This window comes from Balaenoptera physalus, assembly GCF_965194825.1.
Source record: "Balaenoptera physalus genome assembly, chromosome: 2".
In the NCBI taxonomy this organism is placed as follows: Eukaryota; Metazoa; Chordata; class Mammalia; order Artiodactyla; family Balaenopteridae; genus Balaenoptera; species Balaenoptera physalus.
The window spans coordinates 97,554,416-97,578,040 of NC_138883.1; the positions used below are offsets into that span (position 1 = coordinate 97,554,416).

The window sequence follows — 23,625 nt, forward strand, 5'->3', positions numbered from 1 at the left end:
GAAATGTTCTACCCTAAAGAATTATGTGCTTTGCCTTTCAGATATATCCATGTTCTTCAGAGATCCATATACATGAATTAAGTTTGTATTTGAGGACTCAATTCTCCATTTGATTTCTTCCCCTAATATTTCAGTAAATATGTGAAACTTGTTCATTAACATGGACTGAAATTAGAGTTGGGGTGCACCTAGTTAAATAAGTATAAAAATGTTCATGGGGACCTGACACTTCAGTCCTCCTGGTTTTTATTTTCTGGACAAGCTTCTATGTGCATCACTTGACTGTCCAGTCTCATCTCTTGAAGGCCAGTGAACAGAAGCCAGCAGTCAGAACAGCATGAGAGCAGAATTCGTAGCCTGGCCAGGAGGCCAGTGCACCTGTTAGCTTTTCATTCCTCTGTTAAAACAGCCAATTCAGGCTGAACAAAGACAGGTGTCTTCCTACTTGCTTCCACAGAAGAGAGTATAGAAATTAATAGACCAACAGTGTAACTTAAACAGAGGAACTTACTTACTTACTGGTTAGAGTATCAAAACCAATTATGTATACATGCAAATCCTCTAACTTTATGAAAGCTAAATTGACTTTCCTCATCCCGAAAAGATGGCTGACCTCAGGACCATCCCGTGACCCCACTGTGGTGGGTAACGAGGCTGAGTACCCTTCACTGAATGTTTTCTATATTAACACGACACTAAGCAGACTTTACTCGCACAGCCGTGAGGTACAGGTCTCATTATCCCCTGTTACAGAGGATGAGTTGGGGCTCAGAGAGGTTACCTTGCTTGCCAAAGAGCAAACCACAAAAAGCAACAGATTCCCACTCTTGCTGACTCCAGAACCTGTGCTCGTTGTCCTCTCTAAATAGGAGTTGCCACAATGCTGAGGAGCCCTGACCTGGTGGCTCTCAGCAGATATTCTCTGGTAGCTGACAGGTGAGAGTGAAGGTAGCAAGACCCTGACGCTGAAGACTTAGCCCTGCTGCTAGTGAGCACAGCCAAGTGGCTCAGGGTCAGCAGCCCGGGAGGAGGCTGGGGGTCCTCAGATGTGCACCTTTGTTTACTCCATTAACTGGACTAGTTGACCAACCACTGTGGCTGCCCAAGTTTATGGTAGCCAGGTGTGACATCACCACATTACCAGGGTCTAAGATCTTCATTACTTTGCATTTGTTGTCTTCTCAGAGCCCTGAACTGGCTCATTTTGTAGGAGGTAAGTGAAGGAAAATTTGGAGAGCAGTAGCGGCAAGTCACTTACCTTTGAAACTGATAATACTATTTTTGGTATATGTTCTTGCACAAACTGAGGAAATAATCAGAAGAGCATGCAAATAGTTACGTTTAATACTTTCTAATCCCAGCTGCCTGAATGTCATTTCAAAATTTAATACAGTAAGTTATTAATCATTTTTTAATGGAGGTATAAATTTTAATACACAAATGAGACAGGCACAGTGGCTTGAAGGTGACTGCTGACCATTCTGTTGTAGATTTCTAATGTTACTGCTGTGTAAGCACAGCTGAGCTTAGCCCCTCAGTTCTTAACAGGTAAGTAAGTAACCATGGTGAAGGATGTGAGTTTTTTATTTTAATGGCCATCTGAACTGCAAATGGACAAATCATTTTTGTACAACTCTAACTGGATCACACAGAAACTTGTCACAAGCAAATTAACATTGTACAAACTAACAGGGATTTCTAACATTTTTCTCATAGTTCGCAAGAGACGAGTTGAAGGAGACCACCAGTAAGTCTGCCAACATATAATCTTTGGAAGACTTCGAAAGTTTGCCAAGGGCCCGTGTTGTGATATCAGATGTAAAATTTTCCTCGGGAGAAGGGAAAAGACTGGAAATTCTTTTTTTTTTTTTAACTACATGTATCTTTTACCTAGTTTAAGTTGTTACCAGTTTCAAATTGTAAATCACTAGTAGGTGATATTTTGTATTCTAAAGTATTATTTCTACTTTCTGCTAAAATCAATTTTAATTTAGCTTAATTAAATGGTTTATGATGAGTCTTGGGTTAAAAAAATACAATTATAAAAAAGTTTAGGAAGTCATTTATGTAGAATAATATGAACATTCTAAGGACCAATCTTTTTTTAAGTCAAAAAGGGACATTGCTGATGTCAGAATTGTTGTTGCACCTCTTAGGTACAAGGAACTTCAAAGCTTTCCTTATTCCATGGCAAGGAGACTTTTCCAAGTTTCATAACACATGAACTTGGCAAGAGTATGCTTTTTGCTTCTATCAAGAAAGCGAAATGCCAGCATTTTAAAACAGATGACTCAAAACCTGGTCATCTGTTTTGGAGTCAAAGCAGATCTCTAGGAGAGAGGAAGCAGTCGTCTCCTGTGCATTCCACGGCACTGCACCTGTCCAAGGTGTCTCAGCAACACCTACAGTTTTTTTCAACAAAGTCATCAGCTTGGCCAGGTTACACACTTTGTTTAAAAGTATAGTTAGGTCTAAATTCATTACCGGTTTTCATTGTAATAATGTGGGCATTGTTAAATTTTTGTGAAAGCTCATAGTAAAAAAAAAGCATCTGAGTAGGAAAGCTATTTTTTCTTCCCTGTAAAAGGCATACAGCCAACTCTCAGTTATTTAGGGTAAAAGAAAGCTGTTGTTAAACAAACACATGAAATCAAAGTTAATAAATGGTGGAGCTTAAGTCAGAGGAGCATGCAAAACAGTCCTTTAAATTGATGGTTACTGACGGTAAATTAGAAACTGGCCTGGGTATAAATTAAGGAGCTGCACAGGATAGTGAGACGTTCCTATATGCAACACAGAATTGTCTGAATGGTATATAATCACCACTCACTACAGATTTTCCCAACCAATAAGGAAAATGGCTGTTCTTGATAAATCTAACTTTTATTATCTGTTTCCTTTCATCTTGTACTTTTTGGTCTACGTTGTATAAAAGCAATTTCTCATAACACAAGTTGTCTTCCTATCAATCATTCAAAGTATTAAAGTGAACAGTTAAACGGTGGTCCTGTGGTGGGAAGACTACTCCAGATCCAATAGTATGATAGACATTTTGGGCCTGCATTCATGTCTTATTTCAGGGCAGCCCCGGAGCAGGAGATGGCAGAGGCGATACAGCTGCAGACAACAGGGGCAAAGGAGTCTGAGCAGTCCTGGCCTTGACAATTCAGGCCTGGGTGTATCACTTACAGGGAGATTTTTCTAAAGGAGGAATCTCCTTCCAGAATAGGGGAGAGGTCTATTGTTAATTTTTTTAAACTTCTTGAAATTGAATTATAAAATGTCTGCTCCTTTGTCTTGGGTTGGACAGCTTATCTAATGAGCTAGGCAGCTCCTTGCATGCTACAGTAATAAGCCTTCTTAACAGGCAAAAGCTTTCCTCATGAGGATTGAGTGTGTGTTTTTTTGGAATCACTATCCATTGTTTGAAAGGGGCCAAAGAGTGACTTTGCACTGTACTGCTATTCCCTTTCAGTTATAGGGTGCTGGAGGTTTTTCCAAGTTAGCAAGTCAAGCTCACTCTCGCTCGCTCTCTCCCTCTTTCCTTTCATAAATGACTTTGGAAATGCACTTGGTTTTAGAGACTGCACAGTTCCAGCAGGGTGGGGAGTCAGCATGGAGCAGCTGTACAGAGCTACCAGTACACTTTTAGCAAGGCTTCCTTGCTTGCCCTGCCCTGTAAGTCAGTCAGTAAATTGCTAAGTATGTTACCCTTTCCTCCCCAAAGTTTGTTTTTAAATATAGGTAGGTGGGCCCCACCTAAAATTGTGTGTTATACTTGGGGCAATATCTTTTCCACTTATTATTTATCAAAGTATGAAGAAGTTGAGTGTTTTCCTTGTACCATTCCAGTTCTGAGCTACAATAGTTCATTATATAATTGAAGAAAAGATTTCTTAATAGATAAGGGTGAATATTCATCTGATTAAATGCAGAAAATCTTTCAAGAATTGTAATTACAAGGGAGAAAACTGATGTTTCTTTGATCTTTAAGAATCTGGCACCTCTTACCCTTTTAGTAACTTTCAGTATTTCTGTATTTCTCTAAAATTTTTTATAACAGATTGGAGTTGTGAAATACTCTTGATTTTTAAACCAAAGATTTTCTAAGACTTTAAGTTTTTGTAGTGTAACCAATATAAACTTATCTGGTTATCTAAGCAAAGACTATTCTTTGCATTTTTAAATTGCTGTTTTTTAAAAAGCTTTTAATTTCCCATTTTATAAAATTTTATATTCATATTGGAAGTTCTAATTTTTCCAGTTTGTCTACATGAAATTGTATGTATTAAAAAATCAATATTAATAATATTGATATTATTAAAATGGATTTTGGTGCTGTATACTTGTAGCTAAAGCCTAGTAGAAGTCTAATTCATAGGTGAAATACATTTTCTAAGGGTGTGGTGCCTGTCGTTTAAAAGACCAAATAAACATTTTGTGTTTAAAAAATTAGCAGATTGTTGGAGATTTTAAGGAGAATTATATCTTGATTGTTAAATTGCAGATTCTCGTTATTTGAATGAAATAATCCACATACTTGCTTTGTGCAGTAGTTGTCCTCTGGAAAAGTTACATGTATAGAGCTTTGTATATTGTTTTTCCGTTGACAGCATCTGATATTTTTTCATTTAAAAAGGGGAGTCCATGGTATACTGAAAATTATAAAAGAAAAAATGTTTTGATAAAATGTTAGTCATGTTCTATTGTACATTATATTTAACCCTTGCTACCATTAAAATAAGATTAAATAATTCATGAGGTTTCATAAAATCTTTAAATTTTCGCTCTGTGTTCCCAGGACTGCCTCACTTTTTCCTTATAAAATCAGGAATCACTGTTACCTCCCAGCAGATACAAGGATCATTGTTTTTCTAGAATCCATAGCAATTTCCGTTCTCTGTAAGTTCGGTAATGTACAGTTTTGCTCTTCATTTCAAATGCCACTTCACTTAAAAAATTGTTTTTCTAGTTTTATTGAGATAATTGACATATAACATTGTATTAGTTTAAGGTGTACAACATAATGATTCGATATATGCACATACTGCAAAATGATTACCACAATAAGTTTAGTTAACATCTATCACCTCATGTAGTTTTAAAAAATGCTTTTCCTTGTGATGAGAACTTTTAAGATCTATTCTCTTAGCAACTTTCAAATATGTAATACAGTATTATTAACTGTCATAACTATGCTGTACATTACAGTCGTAGGACTTTTTCTTATAACTGGAAGTTTGTACCATTTGACCACCTTCACACATTTCACCCACTCCCCATGCCCCACCTCTGGCAACCACCACTCTGCTTGCTGTATCTATGAATTTAGTTTTTTTAGATTCTGATACGTGAGATCATACAGTATTTATTTGTCTTTCTCTCTGACTTATTTCATTTAGCATAATGCGCTCAAGACCACTCCATTTTCGAACAGTATTAACTAAAGACATGGCACCCACAAGAACCAAACAAATTGGATGTGTCAGAGCACCTCCTATCAAGGGGCGTGACTTCTTCAGTCTAAACATCTATAGAACCATCTTTTCCATCAGCTCCCACTGAACATTAATGTTTCTAGCTACTTCTCAGTCAAAGGAATTCTTCACAAATTTTTAAATTGAGAAAATTGTATTTACAATAAGCAAAGATTTTTATATTATGTCATTTTAATGTGGTCATTCTTTCTTATGTCATATTGATTTTTCTGCATTATAATTTAGTTCCATAAGTCTTTCCCTATAAAAACTGATAAAAATTGGAAATTTTTTTATAATAAAACATTTATAACAGTTTGTTAATGCTGAACTCTAACCTGCAGTCTGATCATTCAGAGGAGCCAATCTTGTAAACCATTACCAAGTATTTTAGACAGCCTTCATTGACATATAAAGACTTTTACTTAGGACATCTGCTCTAGTGGCTAGATAAGAATAGACTGTAACACCGTGAAACACCACCAGCCATGTTTTGTTAGCGTTGTTCAAGTTTGTACACTTTTAAGATAAACTCCCTTGGAGTCTGCATATGTGAGGCTTAACTCCCTTTTCTACAGACTATCAGTATGTTTTAAGTGCTGCAAAGCAATTAATAGGCCTAAAATTTTTCTGTCAGATATTGTAGTCCACTCATATAGTAAGGTTTAAGAACAAATTCTGGGTGCTTCTTGGTGGCTATGTATAGCAATTTTTAGGAGTTTAAATTTTACCTTAACTCACAAAAGAAAAGTCTTTGATTCAGTTGTTTAAACTTTTTAGATTTGTCTGCTTAAGAATTGTAAAAAAATTGTGAAAAAAAATTGCATGCATACATGTGCATTTACACACACACGTAGCATAAAAACCTCTGTAATTTTGAATAAATGCCCACATTTTTTTTCAGTCTTTTGGATGAATTATATTTGGTTTTAGTTATGTTTAAAAGCTTGAAAATTACCTTTATAACAGTGCATCATTCTTTGTCACATGAAATTGGGCATTTAAATACATTTTTTAACTCTAAAATACCAAAATGCTATAAATGCTTTACTTTTTCAATTTTTATAAATATAAAAATTGAATTTTATAATACTGATACTTAAATATTACAAAATATTAATATTATTATTATTGGCTCATAATAGCACAGTGAAGGTTCTTTTGAAAAATATGGACTGTAGGCATTTAGAATTTACCACTTCATATTGGAATAAATAATTTCACTAAAGTTTATCAAATATACTGTAGACTTGGACTTTTTGGAAAATCCATTTAGTGCTTATGTTCTAAAGTTCATTCCTTACACACCTCTTAAGAACAAGTTTATTAATTTCCCTGAGTTATTCTTTCCTACCCTATTAAGTTAAACCATATAAAACTGTCAATACATGACCATTTATACCCATAAAAATAGTAAGTTCATATGGTTCAATCTCATACCATCAGTACTCCGTCTGGTCTGTCCATAAAATCAAATTGAGTTTTTAAAAAAAACGGAGTTGACAAATAAGAAGAAACAGGGACCTATGATACAGTGCGTTCTGGGCCTGATGGGAGCCAATCCAGCTATTAAACTAGAGATTATTTTTGCAGTAAAACAAAGACATCTCTCATAAGTCACCTATATCCACCAACCAAAAGAGAAAATCAGCGCAACGTGTAATGGGTTTGAGGAAACTTTTAGGGATAAACATCAAATAACTGAATTTTGAAACTTAAGGAGTAACGAAATTCCCCTTGAATCTTTAGTGTTGGCTGGCCTTCCGAGGATGGCTGTCTGGCTTATGTTCACATACGGGAAGCCTTGATGCCTGTTGGAGGCTCGGGTGCTTGGGTTGTCAGGTAACTCCAGCTCCCGTGGGTCTGAGTGGACGTGGTGCCAGGAGCTGTGGCTGTGGGGAGACAGTGCCCTCATGCTCAGCCCAGTGGCACCCTGCTCCAAGCACCAAACAATGGGAGGGTCCAAAATCCCCAAATATCTTTTGGCCTTCAAATATTAAGCTTTCCACCATGTCTACGAGGGTTGAGGGCCTCTAGGCTCAGCCCAACTGCCCTGCCCCAGTCCTGTTGCTGAAGTAGCAGAGCCTCAAGGCCAGCCCCTATAAAGAACAGCTGACCTAATCTACAGATTTAATATGATCCCTTTCAAATTACCCATGACATTTTTCACAGAACTAGAACAAATAATCCTGAAATTTATGTGAAACCATAAAAGACCCATAATTGCCAAAGCAGTCCTGAGGGGAAAGAACAAAGCAGGAGGCATAACCCTCCCAGGCTTCAGACAATACTACAAAGCTACAGTAATCAAAACAGTGTGGTACTGGCACAAAAACAGACATACATATCAGTGGAACAGAATAGAGAGCCCAGAAAAAAACCTACACACCTATGGTCAATTAGTCTTTGACAAAATAGGCAAGAATATAAAATGGGAAAAAGATGGTCTCTTCAACAAGTGGTTCTGGGAAAGTTGGACAGCTGCATGTAAATCAATGAAGTTAAAACACACCCTCACACCATGCACAAAAATAAACTCAAAATGGCTTAAAGACTTAAACATGAGATATGACACCATAAAACTCCTAGAAGAGATCACAGGCAAAACATTCTCTGACATAAATCATACCAATGTTTTCTTAGGTCAGGCTCCCAGGGCAACAGAACTTAAAAACAAAAATAGACAAATGGGACCTAATCAAACTTAAAGCTTTTGCACAGAAAAGGAAACCATAAACAAAACAAAAAGACTATGGGCTGGGAGAAAATATTTGCAAATGATGTGACCAACAAGGGCTTAATTTCCAAAATATACAAACAGCTCATACAACTCAACAACAACAACAAAAAAAACACAACCCAATCAAAAAGTGGGCAGAAGACCTAAATAGACATTTCTCCGAAGAAGACATACAGATGGCCAAGAGGCACATGAAAAGATGCTCAACATCACTAATTATTAGAGAAATGCAAATCCAAACTACAGTGAGGTACCACATTACACCAGTCAGAATGGCCATCATTAAAAAGTCTACAAACAACAAATGCTGGAAAGGGTGTGGAGAAAAGGGAACCCTCCTACACTATTGGTGGGAATGTAAATTGGTGCAGCCACTATGGAAAACAGTTTGGAGTTTCCTCAAAAAAACTAAAAATAGAGTTGATGTATGATCCAGCAATCTCACTCCTGGGCATATACCCAGATGAAACTAATTCGAAAAGATACATGCACCCCTATGTTCATAGCGGCGCTATTCACAATAGCCAAGACATGGAAAAACCTAAATGAATGAATGGATAAAGAAGATATACAATGGATATACTCAGCCATCAGGAAGAATGAAATAATGCCATTTGCCGCTCAACAGACTTGAGGTTGCCAAGGGGTTTGGAGGGATAGGAAAGGGAAGGAATGGGAGTTTGGGATTAGCAGAGGCAAACTATTATATATAGGATGGATAAAAAACAAGATCCTACTGTGTAGCACAGGGAATTATATTCGATATCCTGTGACAAACCATAATGGAAAAGAATGTGAAAAAGTATATATATACATATGTATAAGTGAGTCACTTTGCTGTACAGAAGAAATTAACACAACATTGTATATCAACTTTACTTCAATAAAATTAAAAAAAAAAAAAAAGAATAGCCGACTTTATGACTGAACTGTGCTAGTACCTCTCAGCATTCTGGATGAGTCTCTAAATGGCCTTTCTGGAGTGGGTGCTAATTATGTCTGTGTTTACTACACAACTATGAAATTATACTTTAAAAATATAAAAGGGAGGGAAATATAATGTATATCCAGGTTTTCTGCGTGGTAAGATGATGGGACATTTTCCTTTTCTTTGACCATTTCTGTTTAACAAAAGACTTCTAAAAAAACGTATCTAATTAGTATTCAACTCTCAGAGGTAGAGGAATATAAACATTAAATCATGAAGAATTTACATGGTCAAGTCCAAACCCCACCAAGTTGAGCAAACTAACTTCAGAGAAGTTGAATAACTTCCCCAAGATAATATCATTGGTTTGGTCATTCAATAAATACTTTTTATGCACCTATTATGTTCCAGCTACTGCACTAGTCACAAAGCTAGAAGTCAAATCTAGTGTTTTGTTTCGCACTGCTCTTTTTTCTCTAAACCTTTTGGTGACCATTTCTCTCAGGTATTTTGGGTGTCTTTCTCCATAAGGTCACTAATGTATCTGCTCAGCAGTGTGACTGCTGTGCACATAAGTTCCTGACCCTTGTCTCAAAAATGTTTTTGTTTTTAACTTAAGAAAAAGCTTTGGACAGAGGTCTTAAGTTCTAACTCAGCTTCCACGTCTGTAAAATGAGAATAACAGTGGCTGCCCTTTGAGTTGTTCTGAGGATTAGAACCGGTAAGGCCCATGCAGCACTTGGCAAAGCACCGAGTCTCCAGCGAACCCTCCTGTGCTGTACCTGCTCGGACAAGGAAACCCAAGACCCAGAGCAAACAGTTACCAAAATAAACTTCTCATTTGGGAAGAATGTATTTTCTAAAGTCACAGACTCGCTTCTGAACATTTTTAAACCACAACTAGGATTATGCAAAAGCAACTCAATTCCTCCCTTCAATCAAAACAAGTCATTTCATCATTGTTTTAAAACAAACAGTTGAAAACCATACTTACAGCAAGCACGCGTTTCATGCTTCAGTCATCCTCTTCTTCTTCGCCGCCTGCTTTCCTCTTTCTGGAGGGTTCACCTCCTGAACAGATATGAGAGAGAAGGTGTAAAATTTAATACTGAACGTTTCTGGAAATTTTGTCTTAAGTAATTCTGAGCTGATGCGGGAGCTAGCCCTTCATGTTAGAACCCTACCCACCAGTGGCGACCTTGTCCACAAACACTGTCTCTACAGGTCAGACAAGGGGAGCCCGGGCTTCCCTGGGCAGCAGTCAGGGCTCAGGGACACCTCACTCTATCCTGACGGGGATTCTGCTCATTATTACTTGAAATATGTACCTCTGCTTCCTCAGTACTTCACTTTCTCCATCTAAAATTCAGTATTTTAAAGCCTGTCAATTTTTTTTTAAAAAGGACTGCTTGTGTTTTATGCTTTTTCAGTATGCTTTCCAAGTTTTAAATATATTTTTTTCACATGAAAAATTAGTGCTTCCATTACACAGTAAGGCCGATTTCTATCACTGAGATGTTTCCTCTGATCTGTAACTCCAAACCCATAGTGGAGCATGTTAAGTGTTCAGAAAACACTGGATGAATGAATATGGCACAATGGCAACAACATAGTGATTTGCTGGTGTAATTAAGACTTAAATTTTCTTTGCACTTGTGCTCTTATAAGTGGGAAAGGAAATAATTAAAGGAAAATAATTTTAACAACATGGAAAGGAACGAACCCTCCACTATCATCATACCCATGATGAAGGTGAGAGGCCCCTTGCTCTACTGCACTCAGCTACTTCTAATTCTCTGGTCGAGCCCTGGTGTCTCAGCCATGTGTCTTTTCTCACAGGCCTCTCCGTCCTCTGGCATGCCCACCCTAACACTCTTCCTTCAGCACCCAGCAAGACAGCGCCTGCTCTGGGCAGTCTCCCAGTGCGCACAGGTGTCAGGCCCTCCTCTGGGCCACGTCTAGGCTTATTACTGCATTCATCTCACTGAGTTACAGGGAGGTGTGTAGACATCTGTCTGTGCTCCAGGGCTGTGAGCTCCTCTTCATTCCAGGAGTTGACTTGTGGCTACAGGGCAAACCCCTTCAGATTGAATAAATTTGGTTTTACCCCATCACTGGTGAGTTTCTTTGCTCTCGGCGATCTTTGAGCCTTATCTTCATCTGGTCCCTCATCACTCTCTGAAGAATAGATTCTGGCCCTTTCCTCTGAAAGCAAAGGGACTTTATATATGGGATTGACCTTCAAAGATGAAGACCCATTTATTCCTGAATTTTTCTACTCTTGAATATTGCTACTTCCCACCATATATTTCCCTTGAGGAGCCAACAATTTTTTAAAGTTTTCATGAAGAAGTATGTATTGCTTTCAAACATGCTTAAATGACTTAGATTGGAGAGGTTTTTTTCCCTCGGAGAGATTGTCTGATCATTTTTAAATACCCGAGGGGCTTCATGCACACATTTTAAAAAAAAATTTATTTTATATATTTTTTATTTTTGGCTGCGTTGGGTCTTCGTAGCTGCGAGCGGGCTTCCTCTAGTTGTGGTGAGCGGGGGCTACTCTTCATTGTGGTGCACGGGCTTCTCATTGTGGTGGCTTCTCTTGTTGTGGAGCATGGGCTCTAGGCACACGGGCTTCAGTAGTTGTGGCGTGCGGGCTCAGTAGTTGTGGCTCACAAGCTCTAGAGTGCAGGCTCAGTAGTTGTGGCTCACGAGCTTAGTTGCTCCGCAGCGTGTGGAATCTTTCCGGACCAGGCCTCAAACCCATGTCCCCTACATTGGCAGGCAGATTCTTAACCATTGCACCACCAGGGAAGCCCCACATTTTTTAAAACTACAAAGTTTAAACACTGGGTCCCTATACAAGCAGGAGAACTGCCTGTTACACATTTTCCTCCATAAGGACAAAACTTATTTGACTGATTTTCTTTATTATGGGGGTGCCTTATTTTCCCAGCCAAGCTTTTGTGTGGGAAAGTGGTCCTAGGGAAAACAAAATAAAAGGCCTTTGTACTGTTGTCCTAAGTGAATAACAGCAAGACAGTAAGAGTCCACCAGAGCATAATCGCTCCCATGGACCTGAGATGATGAACTGTGACCTCCTCTCCCGACTCACCTCGGCGTTCCCCTCGGCCATGGCTCTTGCTGGTTTCACCCTCCTCATCACTGCTGGGGCCCTGGTAGAGGGCACTTGGCCCCCGCTGGTTCTGCTTTTCCCGCAGATGGATGGTCTCCTTGTGAGTAGAAGCCCTCAAACGTTCTTCTTCTTTCTGTAAAGAAGCAAATAAATTACTGCACTTTAAAAAAAAAATGAACTCACTTAGTGCCCCCGTGAAACTACTTTACTGTAAAGAACACGTAAATGCCTCGCCCAGGACAACACCAGTTCCTGTGTCCTGAGGGTACAGTTCTCTCCATTTTACACCTCTGTTACCACACATGGTCATCATCTTGTTCAGTTCGAAGGAGTGAAGACCACACAGGGTGAAGAGGCAAAGGCTCCCTCCCTCACACCAATTGCCCCATCAGAACTGGCACCGGCACAGCCTAGGGAGCTGCAGCGTCCCCTGTGCTGCCAGGCAGAGCCCAGAGTGCGGCGACCAGCCTGAGGAACCTCGTTCATGCCCAGTGGATGCCTGAGGGAGGCGGGTTCTCTTCACCCCTGAGACAGACACCTGACTTGCCCAGGCTCCACCAAACTACCATGGTGCCCAGATATTCCAGTCTGGGGCCCTCAACCCAGAGAGCTCCCCACAGCTCCTGATGGCAGGATGGGGAGGTTCTGGTGGGGAGGGTCCCTGAGCCCCAAAGCAGAGCCTTCATTCCCTTCCATCTGCCTGGCTTCTACACATTGGGGTTCACTAGGCAGAGCCAGTGTCAACTGAGTCAGGAATGTCCTCCTGACCTTCCCACATCACCTCCTATCTGGCTAACACAGTTTAATGGTATACATCAAGGGTTATATTTTTATATAAAGATTTTTTAAAATTAATTTATTTTTGACTACATTGGGTGTTCGTTGCTGCACACGGGCTTTCTCTAGTTGTGGCGAGCAGGGGCTATTCTTCATTGCGGTGCGTGGGCTTCTCATTGCGGTGGCTTCTCTTGTTGCACAGCATGGGCTCTAGGAGCGTGGGCTTCAGTAGTTGTGGCTCGTGGGCTCTAGAGCGCAGGCTCAGTAGTTGTGGCCCACAGGTTTACTTGCTCTGTGGCATGTGGGATCTTCCCGGACCAGGGATCGAACCCGTGTCTCCTACACTGGCAGGCAGATTCTTAACCACTGTGCCACCAGGGAAGCCCGGGTTATATTTTTATTTTATTTATTTTATTTTTTATTTTTTTAAATTACAGTATACTAGGTGTGCTTTATTTTATTTTTATTAATGGCTGTGTTGGATCTTCGTTTCTGTGCGAGGGCTTTCTCCAGTTGTGGCAAGCGGGGGCCACTCTTCATCACGGTGCGCGGGCCTCTCACTATCGCGGCCTCTCTTGTTGTGGAGCACAGGCTCCAGACGCGCAGGCTCAGTAATTGTGGCTCACGGGCCCATTTGCTCCGCGGCATGTGGGATGTTCCCAGACCAGGGCCCGAACCCGTGTCCCCTGCATTGGCAGGCAGATTCCCAACCACTGTGCCACCAGGGAAGCCCCCGGGTTATATTTTTAAATTACTAGTTTCCCTCTGAAATCTCATAGATTGGAGAGAGAACACCTGAGGGGCCGGATTGCTGTATCTCACCATCAGCCATTGACTATGACCATTACTGTGGTTAACCATATGCTTAGAAGGTTAAGCAGGCTCCCTGATAACCACAAGAAATAAAACGGCTGTGACAATAAGAAATGATGAATTAACATTCTGGAAAGCACAGCTCTTAATACCCCAAACAATCCCAGGATAAATCTCAGCCAACATACCTTAATCAGCTCTCTGCGCTGGCATTCAGGATCACGACCAGCTATTGGTAAGATTCTAATCTTCTGTGTCCTCGAGCTTCTATTAGCAAGTGGCAGGGTCATCTTTCTATGTGTGGCATAGTCTGTAGCCTGAGGTCTGCAGGAAACAGACAAAAACGTCTCACTGTTTACAAAGAATATTTGGAGGCAATCATACCAACAGCAAACACAGCTGCGGACAATGACACACCAGCCCCTGCGGCAGCCCTTTCCTCTGGCGCATGCGCACACCAAGAGCATGCTCGCGATCGGCAGGCTTCCCAGGTAAACGTCCCTGAAGGGAAGGGACACGCTGACCAGCAGAGCAGCACAGACAGTCCAGGCCTCTTACCAGGTGCGTCAATCAATGTGAGTTAATAACCGGTCTTCTGGTTTGTACGGCGGGCTCATGTTGGTTTCCATAGCGTGAACTGGCTCCCTGAGGGACAGCAACTTGTTGCAAAGATGAAAAATAGCATGGGAACCAGACCGTGGACTTTGGTGAGCTGTACCTCAAAATCAGGTCAATCAGGACTGAGGCGGGCTTTGTGCACAGCCAACCTCTCTGCCCTGTTGCTCTTTAACTGCCAAGTAGCTGTAGGTCACTATGAACAGTTACCTGAAAGTGAGTTTGGATTTAAAGATGGCTTGTCCCTGCAGACCAGTGTCTTCCCTAATGAACAGGTGGTTGTGATTGCCCTGCATCGGGGCCTTGTAAACATCAAACACCTCATTGCCTAAATGCAGGGATAGGCTGGAAACAAGAAATAGTTCAGTTATTAGTGTGGATATTTAACAAATCCTACAGCTTCCATTCTACCCTGTTAGCTGTTCTTAAAATGCTGTGGAACTGCAGGATCCTGTCTCCATACTGAATTCATAAGAAAAACAAAGAAAAGATACTGGAAACAACTAACCTAACCTTTCAAAGTAAAAGGTCATAAAATCCATCTTCCTTTCAACTTCAAATATAATTGTTTTTATCATTTTCCCAATGTCTATCATTTCATTAGTAAAATAGAAACCATTTTTTTAAACATACCAATTTATAATGTCCAATAATCACAAATGGGCGCTAAGATTAGGCTTTCATATCAATAAGGTAGATACTGTGAATTTGATCACATCTTGGGGCTATGACTAGAGTATCCCAGTGCTGCACTGTGATCTTAACCTTATTTATTTCTCCCAGGTTTCCCAGGTAATGCCAGAGGCCTAGATCTTGTTAATTCTTTAATGAAAGATGATCCCAAAATACGGTCCTACGCAGAAAACTTCATTCATCCCAGGCCTCCCTCTGGGTATTTCCATACTCTTCAGGCATTTATGCTCACCTTCCATCGGACCACTTGACTATCCGAGCATTGCTTTCTTTAATTTCATTTCCTTCTTTGTCCCGGCGTATCCTCCATCGTATAGTATTTTCTATCTGTTTCAAAACACAAAGGCATTAGAAAACCAGCGTTACTAACTGCATGTTCTTTTTTCCTCAAGTGACTTATAATCATGTGCCAAGAATTCATAGATGGTAAGAGAATAAGCTCACCACAAAATAGTTGATTAGGCAACATGGAAACCTTCCTGCTACAGATACCTAGAGATACTGGTTGAAATCACCAGACATTTTGTTTTAATCTTCTATGAGCTCCAGTTCATGGCAGTGGAAGCAAAATCTTTGGGGCCATATGAGGTAGGAGGTTACAACTGAGATCTCTGTCTATTGCAGCCCAACTTGAAGGCTATGAACCCAGAGAAAGAAGGACTAAAAAAGGACCCATTCGCCTAGTAAGACAGGGAAGCTCTGAGTATTAATTAAAAAAAAAAAAAAAAGAATATACAATTAAGTAATAAACAACAGATTAAAACCTGAGACTTTTGCTTTACCCTATCCTTATTGTGGGGAACTCCAAATTACAAAAGTAGCATAAAAATGGATCCCGCCACGGCTACCACTGCGGCCTCTGGCAGAAGCTCATTCAAAACCCGGTTAAAGGCAACGCCATCCCTGTGAGAGCAATGGTAGGGTTTTGCCATCCAGGCCTTCTCGAGGGGGACCACCTAATGACAAGGCCTATTTTCTGTGCATAATCTGAATTGCCATAAAGAGTCTGAGATACTCTTCTTGTGGGAAGCTGCTTGGATCTATCCACAATAAAATGTGGAGGCAGTTCTGTATACCTAGCTACATTACTATTTATCCTGAAGGAAATAGCTAACAATTTTCAAGAATTTTTATCTTTACTTCTGTCAAAAAATTACAACTGCAAAAGAAAGGTTAAAAAAGTGACAATTCTACACGGATTTTTTTAAAAAGGATATATACCTTCCCCTCTAAAAATGTTCTGAAAAGATATTTAATTCCTTGTTCTAAGCAGTTATTTGTTGATTGTTTATGACAATAAACATAAAGATCATTTTATAAGCTGGTCTCAAATTGTTACCCCTGTGTTTTACTTTATAAAAGGAAGAACTCAAAAAAAAACAAAAAACCAAAACACAGGAATAAAGTGTGAAATGGTACCTTTAATTTTAACCTGGTTCTATCTTCTTCATCAAGCACTTCCTCATCTTCAAATTCATCTTCATAATACTGAGGATGAAAAGGCCTAAAAGGTGTTTTTTAATGTAGTATTAGCCATCTTTAGTATTGAATATAATTAATGTATAAAATAATAATCTTTACAACATGCACTAATATGTTAAAAAAATCACAGTAGACAAATAACTTCATGTAAAACTTCAAAAAGTAGGCAAATTACTGTACTTTCTTGAAATTTGATTTTAAAACATATTACCTGAAATAAAATCCAAATGTGACTTACAGTTCAAAGTTTTTAAATCATATTTTTGTTCAGTAACATATGCCCTCTAAAGTATAGGTGACACATGATCTATCTTTTCATATTTTTTAAGAAAAGTGTCATGTTTAATTGCATAAGAGCTTGCAATGGTGCACCATCGTGAATAATACCCATCAACACTATTTTGTTGTCTAAAATTGTGGTCGTTTCTAGATTCACAAAGGCTTTTGCATTGAACATTTGTGATTTCTCTAGCAAACTTTCTCACTCTCATTTTCCAATTTTTCAGCTTTATAATAGTGAAAAATACCTTCATCAGCTATGTCTGTTCATTTATAAGAAAGTGCCAAAATGCTAGAAGAATTATTAGCATTAAAACTTTCTCACACCAGTAATTCATCATTTTCTACCACAGCACATTCTAAATTTATTTTTTCAGAGTTACATGAGAAATCTCCCACCTCTGTGATTAGCCAACTCATTATAAATGAGAAAAACATTTACATTCCACATATTTTTACTCAATATCTTGGGGAAAAAAAAAACTTTAATCAGTCCTCTTACTTGGGTTCTATGCTGAGAAATTTGGGTAGTTTAACAAAGTACAATTCATTTCCTAAATCAGAGTTGATGCTGGGAATTTCTACTTCTATTTTGGTTTCAGATATTGGCTCTTCCTCCTGCTGGTCCTGAGGCACTCCACGTCCATCCTAAGAGAGAATCAGAATGTGAGAGCCTGAGTTGACATTAGAAATGCTCTAGCTCTCCTTCTGCACTAGGCAGATGCAGGTGTGACCAGAAGTAAACTTGGACACCCCTTCAGAGATAAAGCAGTTGGCAACCCCTCCAGGCCTCTCCTTAAAATTTCATCCTCTCCCCACCCCACCCCTGAAAAACCACCATGCAAAACAAGACCTGTTAGCCTGCAGTACCAGAAAAAATGTTGACCTATCTAGTTTGCATAAGATATTTAGCAACAGGTGTGTGAAATTATGCAACCCCTCAATGCTAGGTAACTATTAAAATCAGAGAAGAATGTCAAATAGTACACACTTCTTGGCACAGGTTTAAATAAGAACAACTTTTAAATCAAAGGTTTTCAAATTATGCATCCTCACAGTCTAGCCCCTGAAGTTTGGCATCAAATTCATTCTGAGCAATTCCTTCTATTCTCTTTAATATCCAGAAATTCCCAACATAGCTAAGAAAGTCACCCATTCGTCAGATGTTTCAGACTGCTATTCATTATCCATGTCCTCTCCCTACATGACCCATCAGCCTCTGAAACGTTTTTCTTAACTTTGAACAATGGGCCCAGGTGAGATTTGTAACCGTACTTACAGTAACAGGCTGTCCTGAAATGGGCGGTTTATTGTCCCCGTCACTCTCTGAAGAAATGTCATCTATGTCTCCAAACAGATCCATGGTCCCACTATAATCTTCAACGTTGGGGGGAAAATGCACAGTATTAATTTCTCTCACTGAAGTTCTTCACACAGTTCTTAGCCCATCACTTCAACACATTCCCAAGATTCATAAACCAAACCTCCACTAAACCATGATCAGACTGACTCCCTGAGCCTGGCCCTCAGAAGCCTCACAAGAGTGTCTACAGGGAAGGAAAACAGCAAAGTTAGTTGGTGGAAGGCCAAGCTGCTGTGATAGCCAGATTTCAAGGTGGATCCCGGGGATCCCTGCCTCTGGTATTCTTGCCCTTGTGTGGTCCCCTCCCACAGGTATCATGGTTGGTCTATGTGATCAATAGAATACAGCCTCACTTCCAAGTCTCTGCATGACATTGTGGCTTTTCTGCCTTGCTCTTTCTCCCTTGGGTCACTTGCTCTGGAGGAAGCCAGCTGCTGTGATATGAAGACACTCAAACTGCTGTGGAGAGGCTCATGCAGTGACAAACTGAGGCCTCCTGCCAAGAGCCACGTGAGTGAACCATCTCGGAAACAGATCCCTCAGCCCCAGCCAGGCAAGCCTTTAAATAATACAGTCTCAGCCAACATCTTGATTGCAGCCTTGTGGGAGACCCTGAGCCAGTGCTAAACCACTCCTGACCCTTAGAAACGGTGAGATATATTAAATGTTTGTTGTTTTAAGCTGGCGCTCTCAGGGAGTGTAGTTAGGGAAGGTGGGGGATGGTATGCAGGTCACACAAAATATGTCTACTCTGACACTCCTATCTCCCTGTCTTTGAATTCCCTCTGCACAAAGCCAGGGAAGCTTTGGTATCTCAACTTCATTATATGAAGGCCACCACTGAGTTTTTTTGGTGAACCCATCAAGTATAGAGCCACGTCCAGCTATATGTCCTAACACATCAAATCCAGAATATATCAATATAAGTGCACCCGTATCAGTAAATTTGGCCCAAGGTAGTTAGTGTTTTTCCTTCATCTCACATTCTTAGAATCCACGTCCACACACATTCCCCAGGCTTTTGCTCATATTTAATAGCAAAATCTTGCAATTCTTTTGGTGTGTAAGTTATTTCTTCTTCAGTCAAGAGTTTGTGCTTTCTTTGCCAGAGTATGATGAGATCCTAGTGATGGGTCTGCTGGTAAAAAGTAGGTCAGACAGAACTCAGCTGGGTGATTCTTGAGGGGAATGCAGACTGCTCCAAGTGATGTTATTACAGCATTTTCAAGCAAGAAGACTAGTTTCATAACCTACTGAATGGGAGAAAATGTTTGCAAATGATAGGACCGATAAGGGGTTAATATCCAAAATATATAAACAGCTCATACAACTCAGCATTAAAAAAACAAACAACTTGATTAAGAAATGGGCAGAAGACATGAATAGACATTTTTCCAAAGACATACACATGGCCAACAGGCCCATGAAAAGATGCTCAACATCACTAATCATTCAGGGAAATGCAAATCAAAACCACAGTGAGATATCACCTCACACCTGTCAGAATAGCTACCATCAAAAAGTCTACAGATAGCAAATGTTGGGGAGAATATGAAGAAAAGGGAACCCTTGTATGCTGTTGGTGGGAATGTAAATTGGTGCAGCCACTATGGAAAATAGTATGGAGGTTCCTCAAAAAACTAAAAATAGAACTACCATATGATCCAGTAATTTCACTCCTGGGTATATATCTGAAAGAAACAAAAACCCTAATTCAAAGAGATATGTGCACCCCAATGTTCATAGCAGCAATATCTACAATAGCCAAGATATGGAAGCAACCTGTCCATCAACAGATGAATGGATAAAGAAGATGTGGTATGTATGTACAATGAAATACTACTCAGCCATAAAAAAAGAATGAAATTCTGCCATTTGCAACAACATGGATGGACCTTCACGGTATTATGCTTAGTGAAATGTCAGAGAAAGACAAATACTGTATGTTATCACTTATATGTGGAATCTGAAAAATAAAACAAACCAGTGAATATAACAAAACAAACAGACTCACAGATATAGAGAACAAACTAGTGGTTACCAGTGGCGAGAGGGAAGGGGGAAGGGACAAGATAGAGGAAGGAGATTAAGAGGTACAAAGTACTGTGTATAAAATAAATAAGCCACAAGGATATATTGTATAGCACAGGGAATATAGCCAATATTTTATAACTTTAAACAGAATATAATTTATAAGAATATTTGAATTACTATTTTGTACACCTGAAGCTAATATAATATTGTAAATCAACTATATGTCAATTAAAAAAAATTTTTTTCCCTCAGATATAGGAAGGCAGACTGCTTCTCACAGGCAAGGCAGGCTCAGAGGGACTAGAAAATTTGTTTTTCAGCCTTATCTGAATCCAAACAGAAATCCCCATTCCTAGTTTCTTTCTCAGTCAATACCCTTTCACATGAGAGACTTGAAGAGGCTGTGAATTCAGTTGATGTTGTAGTTCTGCAACCACACAATTACATGCGTTTGATTTTTCAGCTACCTCAGCCCTCTGACTACAAGATATGAGATTCCTTTAGGGCTGTCACAAGTGCTCCCTGGTTCTCTGACCATGACTTGAGCCGAACGTTTAAAGACCTAAGCTTCTGTGAAGTTAAGTCATAGAGAGAAAGACAAATACCACATCCCTTATATGTGGACTCTAAAATACAACACAAAGGAAGCTATCTACAAGACAGAAACAGACTCACAGACATAGAGGACAGACTTGTGGTTACCAAGGGGGAGGGGGTGTGGGGGGAGAAGGAATGGGAGTTTGGGATTAGTGGATGCAAACTATTATATAGAGAACAGATAAACGACAAGGCCCTCCTGTATAGCACAGGGAACAATATTCAGTATCCTGTGACAAACCCTAATGGAAAAGAATATGAAAAAGAATATATAACGGAATCACTTTGCTGTACAGCAGAAATTAACACAACATTGTAAATCAACTCTACTTCAATAAAGTTTAAAAACAAACCAAAACTAACCTAAGCTTGTCGACTTTCTGTAAGTGCTCCAGGGCACTCGGAGGCATCCATCCCACACCACAGTCCTTAGTCATCAGGACTGCCTAACAAGTGTAGCAGCCGCTTGAGCCCTCAATCACAGGGGATAATCTGGTTCATCATGATGCCGAGGCACCACCAGCATCCTGTTTCCCATCGGTGAGGAGCTCAGACCCAAACCAATCTACACATGTCATCTTTGAGGATTTGCTTCCTGGACTACCCAGTCAGGTCCAAGTTGGGCAACAGAAAACTTACCAGTTGTCTACACAGATAGATCTTAATATTTTTTAAAAATTGTAATTAGGTTTAAAGTTGTTGATTTGGTTACAAAAAGTACAAAGAGAACTCCCTAAGGGATCGCAGAATTAGCAACTTCAGAGAGCAACTTCCACCCCTAGAGATGAGGGAACAAAGGGGAAAGTTAAAATTATTATTAAACTTACAAACTTACAGACAGGGCCCCTCGGAGCTGAAACTCATACCTGAGGAAGAGAAGTGTCCAGCTGGTACTGACATCTCTTGGGAGTACAACGAAGCTGTCTCTTCAAGTCTTGGTAAAACTGCAAACCGGACTGAGCTGCTGTGGGAAGAGACTACTGCTGCTGCTGCGCCCCCTTAGAAAGACTGCAGGTCAACAGGAAGCCCCCAGAAAAGTTCCATAAACAAACAGGAAGGAGCAATCTTTTCTTTGTTATCCAGGCTCCCGGTTTTCTCTGGCGCCCCCTAACAGGGGGCAGCTGGCAAAGCTGAAATGTGCTTGCAGAGCCTTAGCCCTGCATAGCCAAGCTCTGTAGAGAAGGGCAGGTTTGGAGGCAACAGACAAGAGCTCAATCACTGTCACATATGTGTCTGCTAGTGAAAAAACAAAAACAATGTTGCCTTGGAAAGGAAAGAGTCAAAATGAAGGCTCTCAAGAGCCAGGCATCGGAGTTTCAACTTGATTAACCAAGAAATAGCAAGGGACTGAAGGTTTCTGAGTTTAGGAGAGTGACACAGTGGTGAGTTAGGACCTTATTCTCTTTCAGTGTCACTCCTCTATAACCAGGCTTCAGGGTAAGCCTCCCACAAGCCACCACTCCTAGATTGTATTTACAGCCCTAGTCCGTTCACAAGGGAAAGATCAGTCTGTGTAGAAGAGCACCGCAGAAAAGACAAATACATATCTTAAATAATGGATTTCAAATATATCTGCTAATTCTTTGCCATTTCTACCATCGAGAGGAGTCAAATTTCCCTCCCTTTGAATATGAGCTCACATCAGTGACTCACTTCTATTGAACAGAATGTGGTGGATTTTGAAAAAAGGTAATACAGCTCTCTTGGGGTACTCACCGTTGGAACCCAGCCACCATGCTGTGAGAAAGCAGGGCCACAACTAGGATGCAACATGTGAGATACTCACTTTGGTGAAAAATATAAGTGGTGCCAGAAACTCAGTGATCAAGATAAATAATATTGCAATACATTTTAAACTCCATGCAAAAAACTCCCATAAACAAAACATCAAAATTTCAAATAAAGAGACGATCCATCCAGTTCTGTACTTGTGCCACTCTTCTCACTTGCCTTACCCTAATCCCAGCCCTTAGATCATCTTTATTTGAATTTTTGACATTTTGTTCATCATATTTTTACATTAATTTTATTTTTTTTAAATGTTGTATTACAGTGTTATTAAACTTGATTACTGTAGTGGGCTGAATAGGGACCCTTCAAAATTCATATCTACCCAGAACCTCAGAATGTGACTTTATTTGGCAATAGGATCTTTGCAGATGTAATTAGTTAAGATGAGGTCACACTGGATTAGGGTTGACCCTAAACCCATTGATGGGTGTCCTGAAAGGAGAGTGGGATCTGGAGACACAGAGAGACACAGAGTGGAGACACAGAAAGACACAGAGCAGACACACAGGGAAACAAGCCATGTGAAGACAGAGGCAGAGATTGGAGTTATGCTGCTACAAGCCAAGGATTACTGGGAGCCTCCAGAAGCTAGGACAATGCAGGGAAGGATTCTTCCCTTTAGAGGGAGCACGGCTCTGCCGACACCTTTATTTAGGATTTCTAGGCTTCAGAACTGTGAGAGAATGTGTTTCTGTGGTATTAAGTCACCCAGTTTGTGGTACTTTGCTACAGCAGACCTAGCAAACAAATACAATTACGGAGGCTTTTTTGTGCCCCTTTTAAAACTCTGCACCCCAGAAGAATGCCTCACTCGTTTCACCTGGCCCTTGCCAGGCTTCTTTGTGGGACCTGGGAGGAATTCACTAAAACCTAAGACTTAGTGTAAAGCATTAACAAAAT

General features: G+C 40.0%; 2 protein-coding genes across 8 annotated transcripts in view; one reads left to right on the forward strand and one right to left on the reverse strand.

Annotated features, from left to right (window-relative positions):
• TMOD3 (tropomodulin 3) overlaps positions 1-2,625 on the forward strand; it is an 87,022-nt gene extending 84,397 nt beyond the window's left edge. For all 3 annotated transcript variants that reach the window (XR_014259152.1, XM_082448031.1, XM_082448032.1), the window contains one exon: positions 1,717-2,625. Coding sequence is in view for 2 of the 3 variants with exons in the window: in XM_082448031.1 (XP_082304157.1) it covers positions 1,717-1,751 (35 nt within the window). In the remaining variant the exon portion in view is untranslated. The remainder of the gene's footprint in view (positions 1-1,716) is intronic.
• On the reverse strand, positions 1,842-23,581 carry LOC309653435 (RNA polymerase-associated protein LEO1-like). Of its 5 annotated transcripts, none has more exons than XM_082448110.1 (11): positions 19,287-23,581; positions 18,220-18,317; positions 17,443-17,588; positions 16,599-16,683; positions 15,412-15,506; positions 14,697-14,831; positions 14,060-14,195; positions 12,261-12,414; positions 11,253-11,350; positions 10,140-10,216; positions 1,842-4,968 (listed from the first exon to the last, which is right to left on the reverse strand). In XM_082448110.1, exons 2-10 carry the CDS (start codon positions 18,301-18,303, stop codon positions 10,154-10,156), a joined length of 996 nt encoding a protein of 331 aa, XP_082304236.1. In that variant the 5' UTR covers positions 18,304-18,317; positions 19,287-23,581; the 3' UTR covers positions 1,842-4,968; positions 10,140-10,153. The 5 variants fall into 5 exon arrangements, with proteins under 5 accessions (XP_082304236.1, XP_082304235.1, XP_082304234.1 ...); XM_082448109.1 differs by lacking the exon at positions 19,287-23,581 and adding an exon at positions 18,657-18,675 and having other exon boundaries at positions 1,842-4,655; XM_082448108.1 differs by lacking the exon at positions 19,287-23,581 and adding an exon at positions 18,657-18,675.
• Positions 23,582-23,625: the final 44 nt, after the last annotated feature.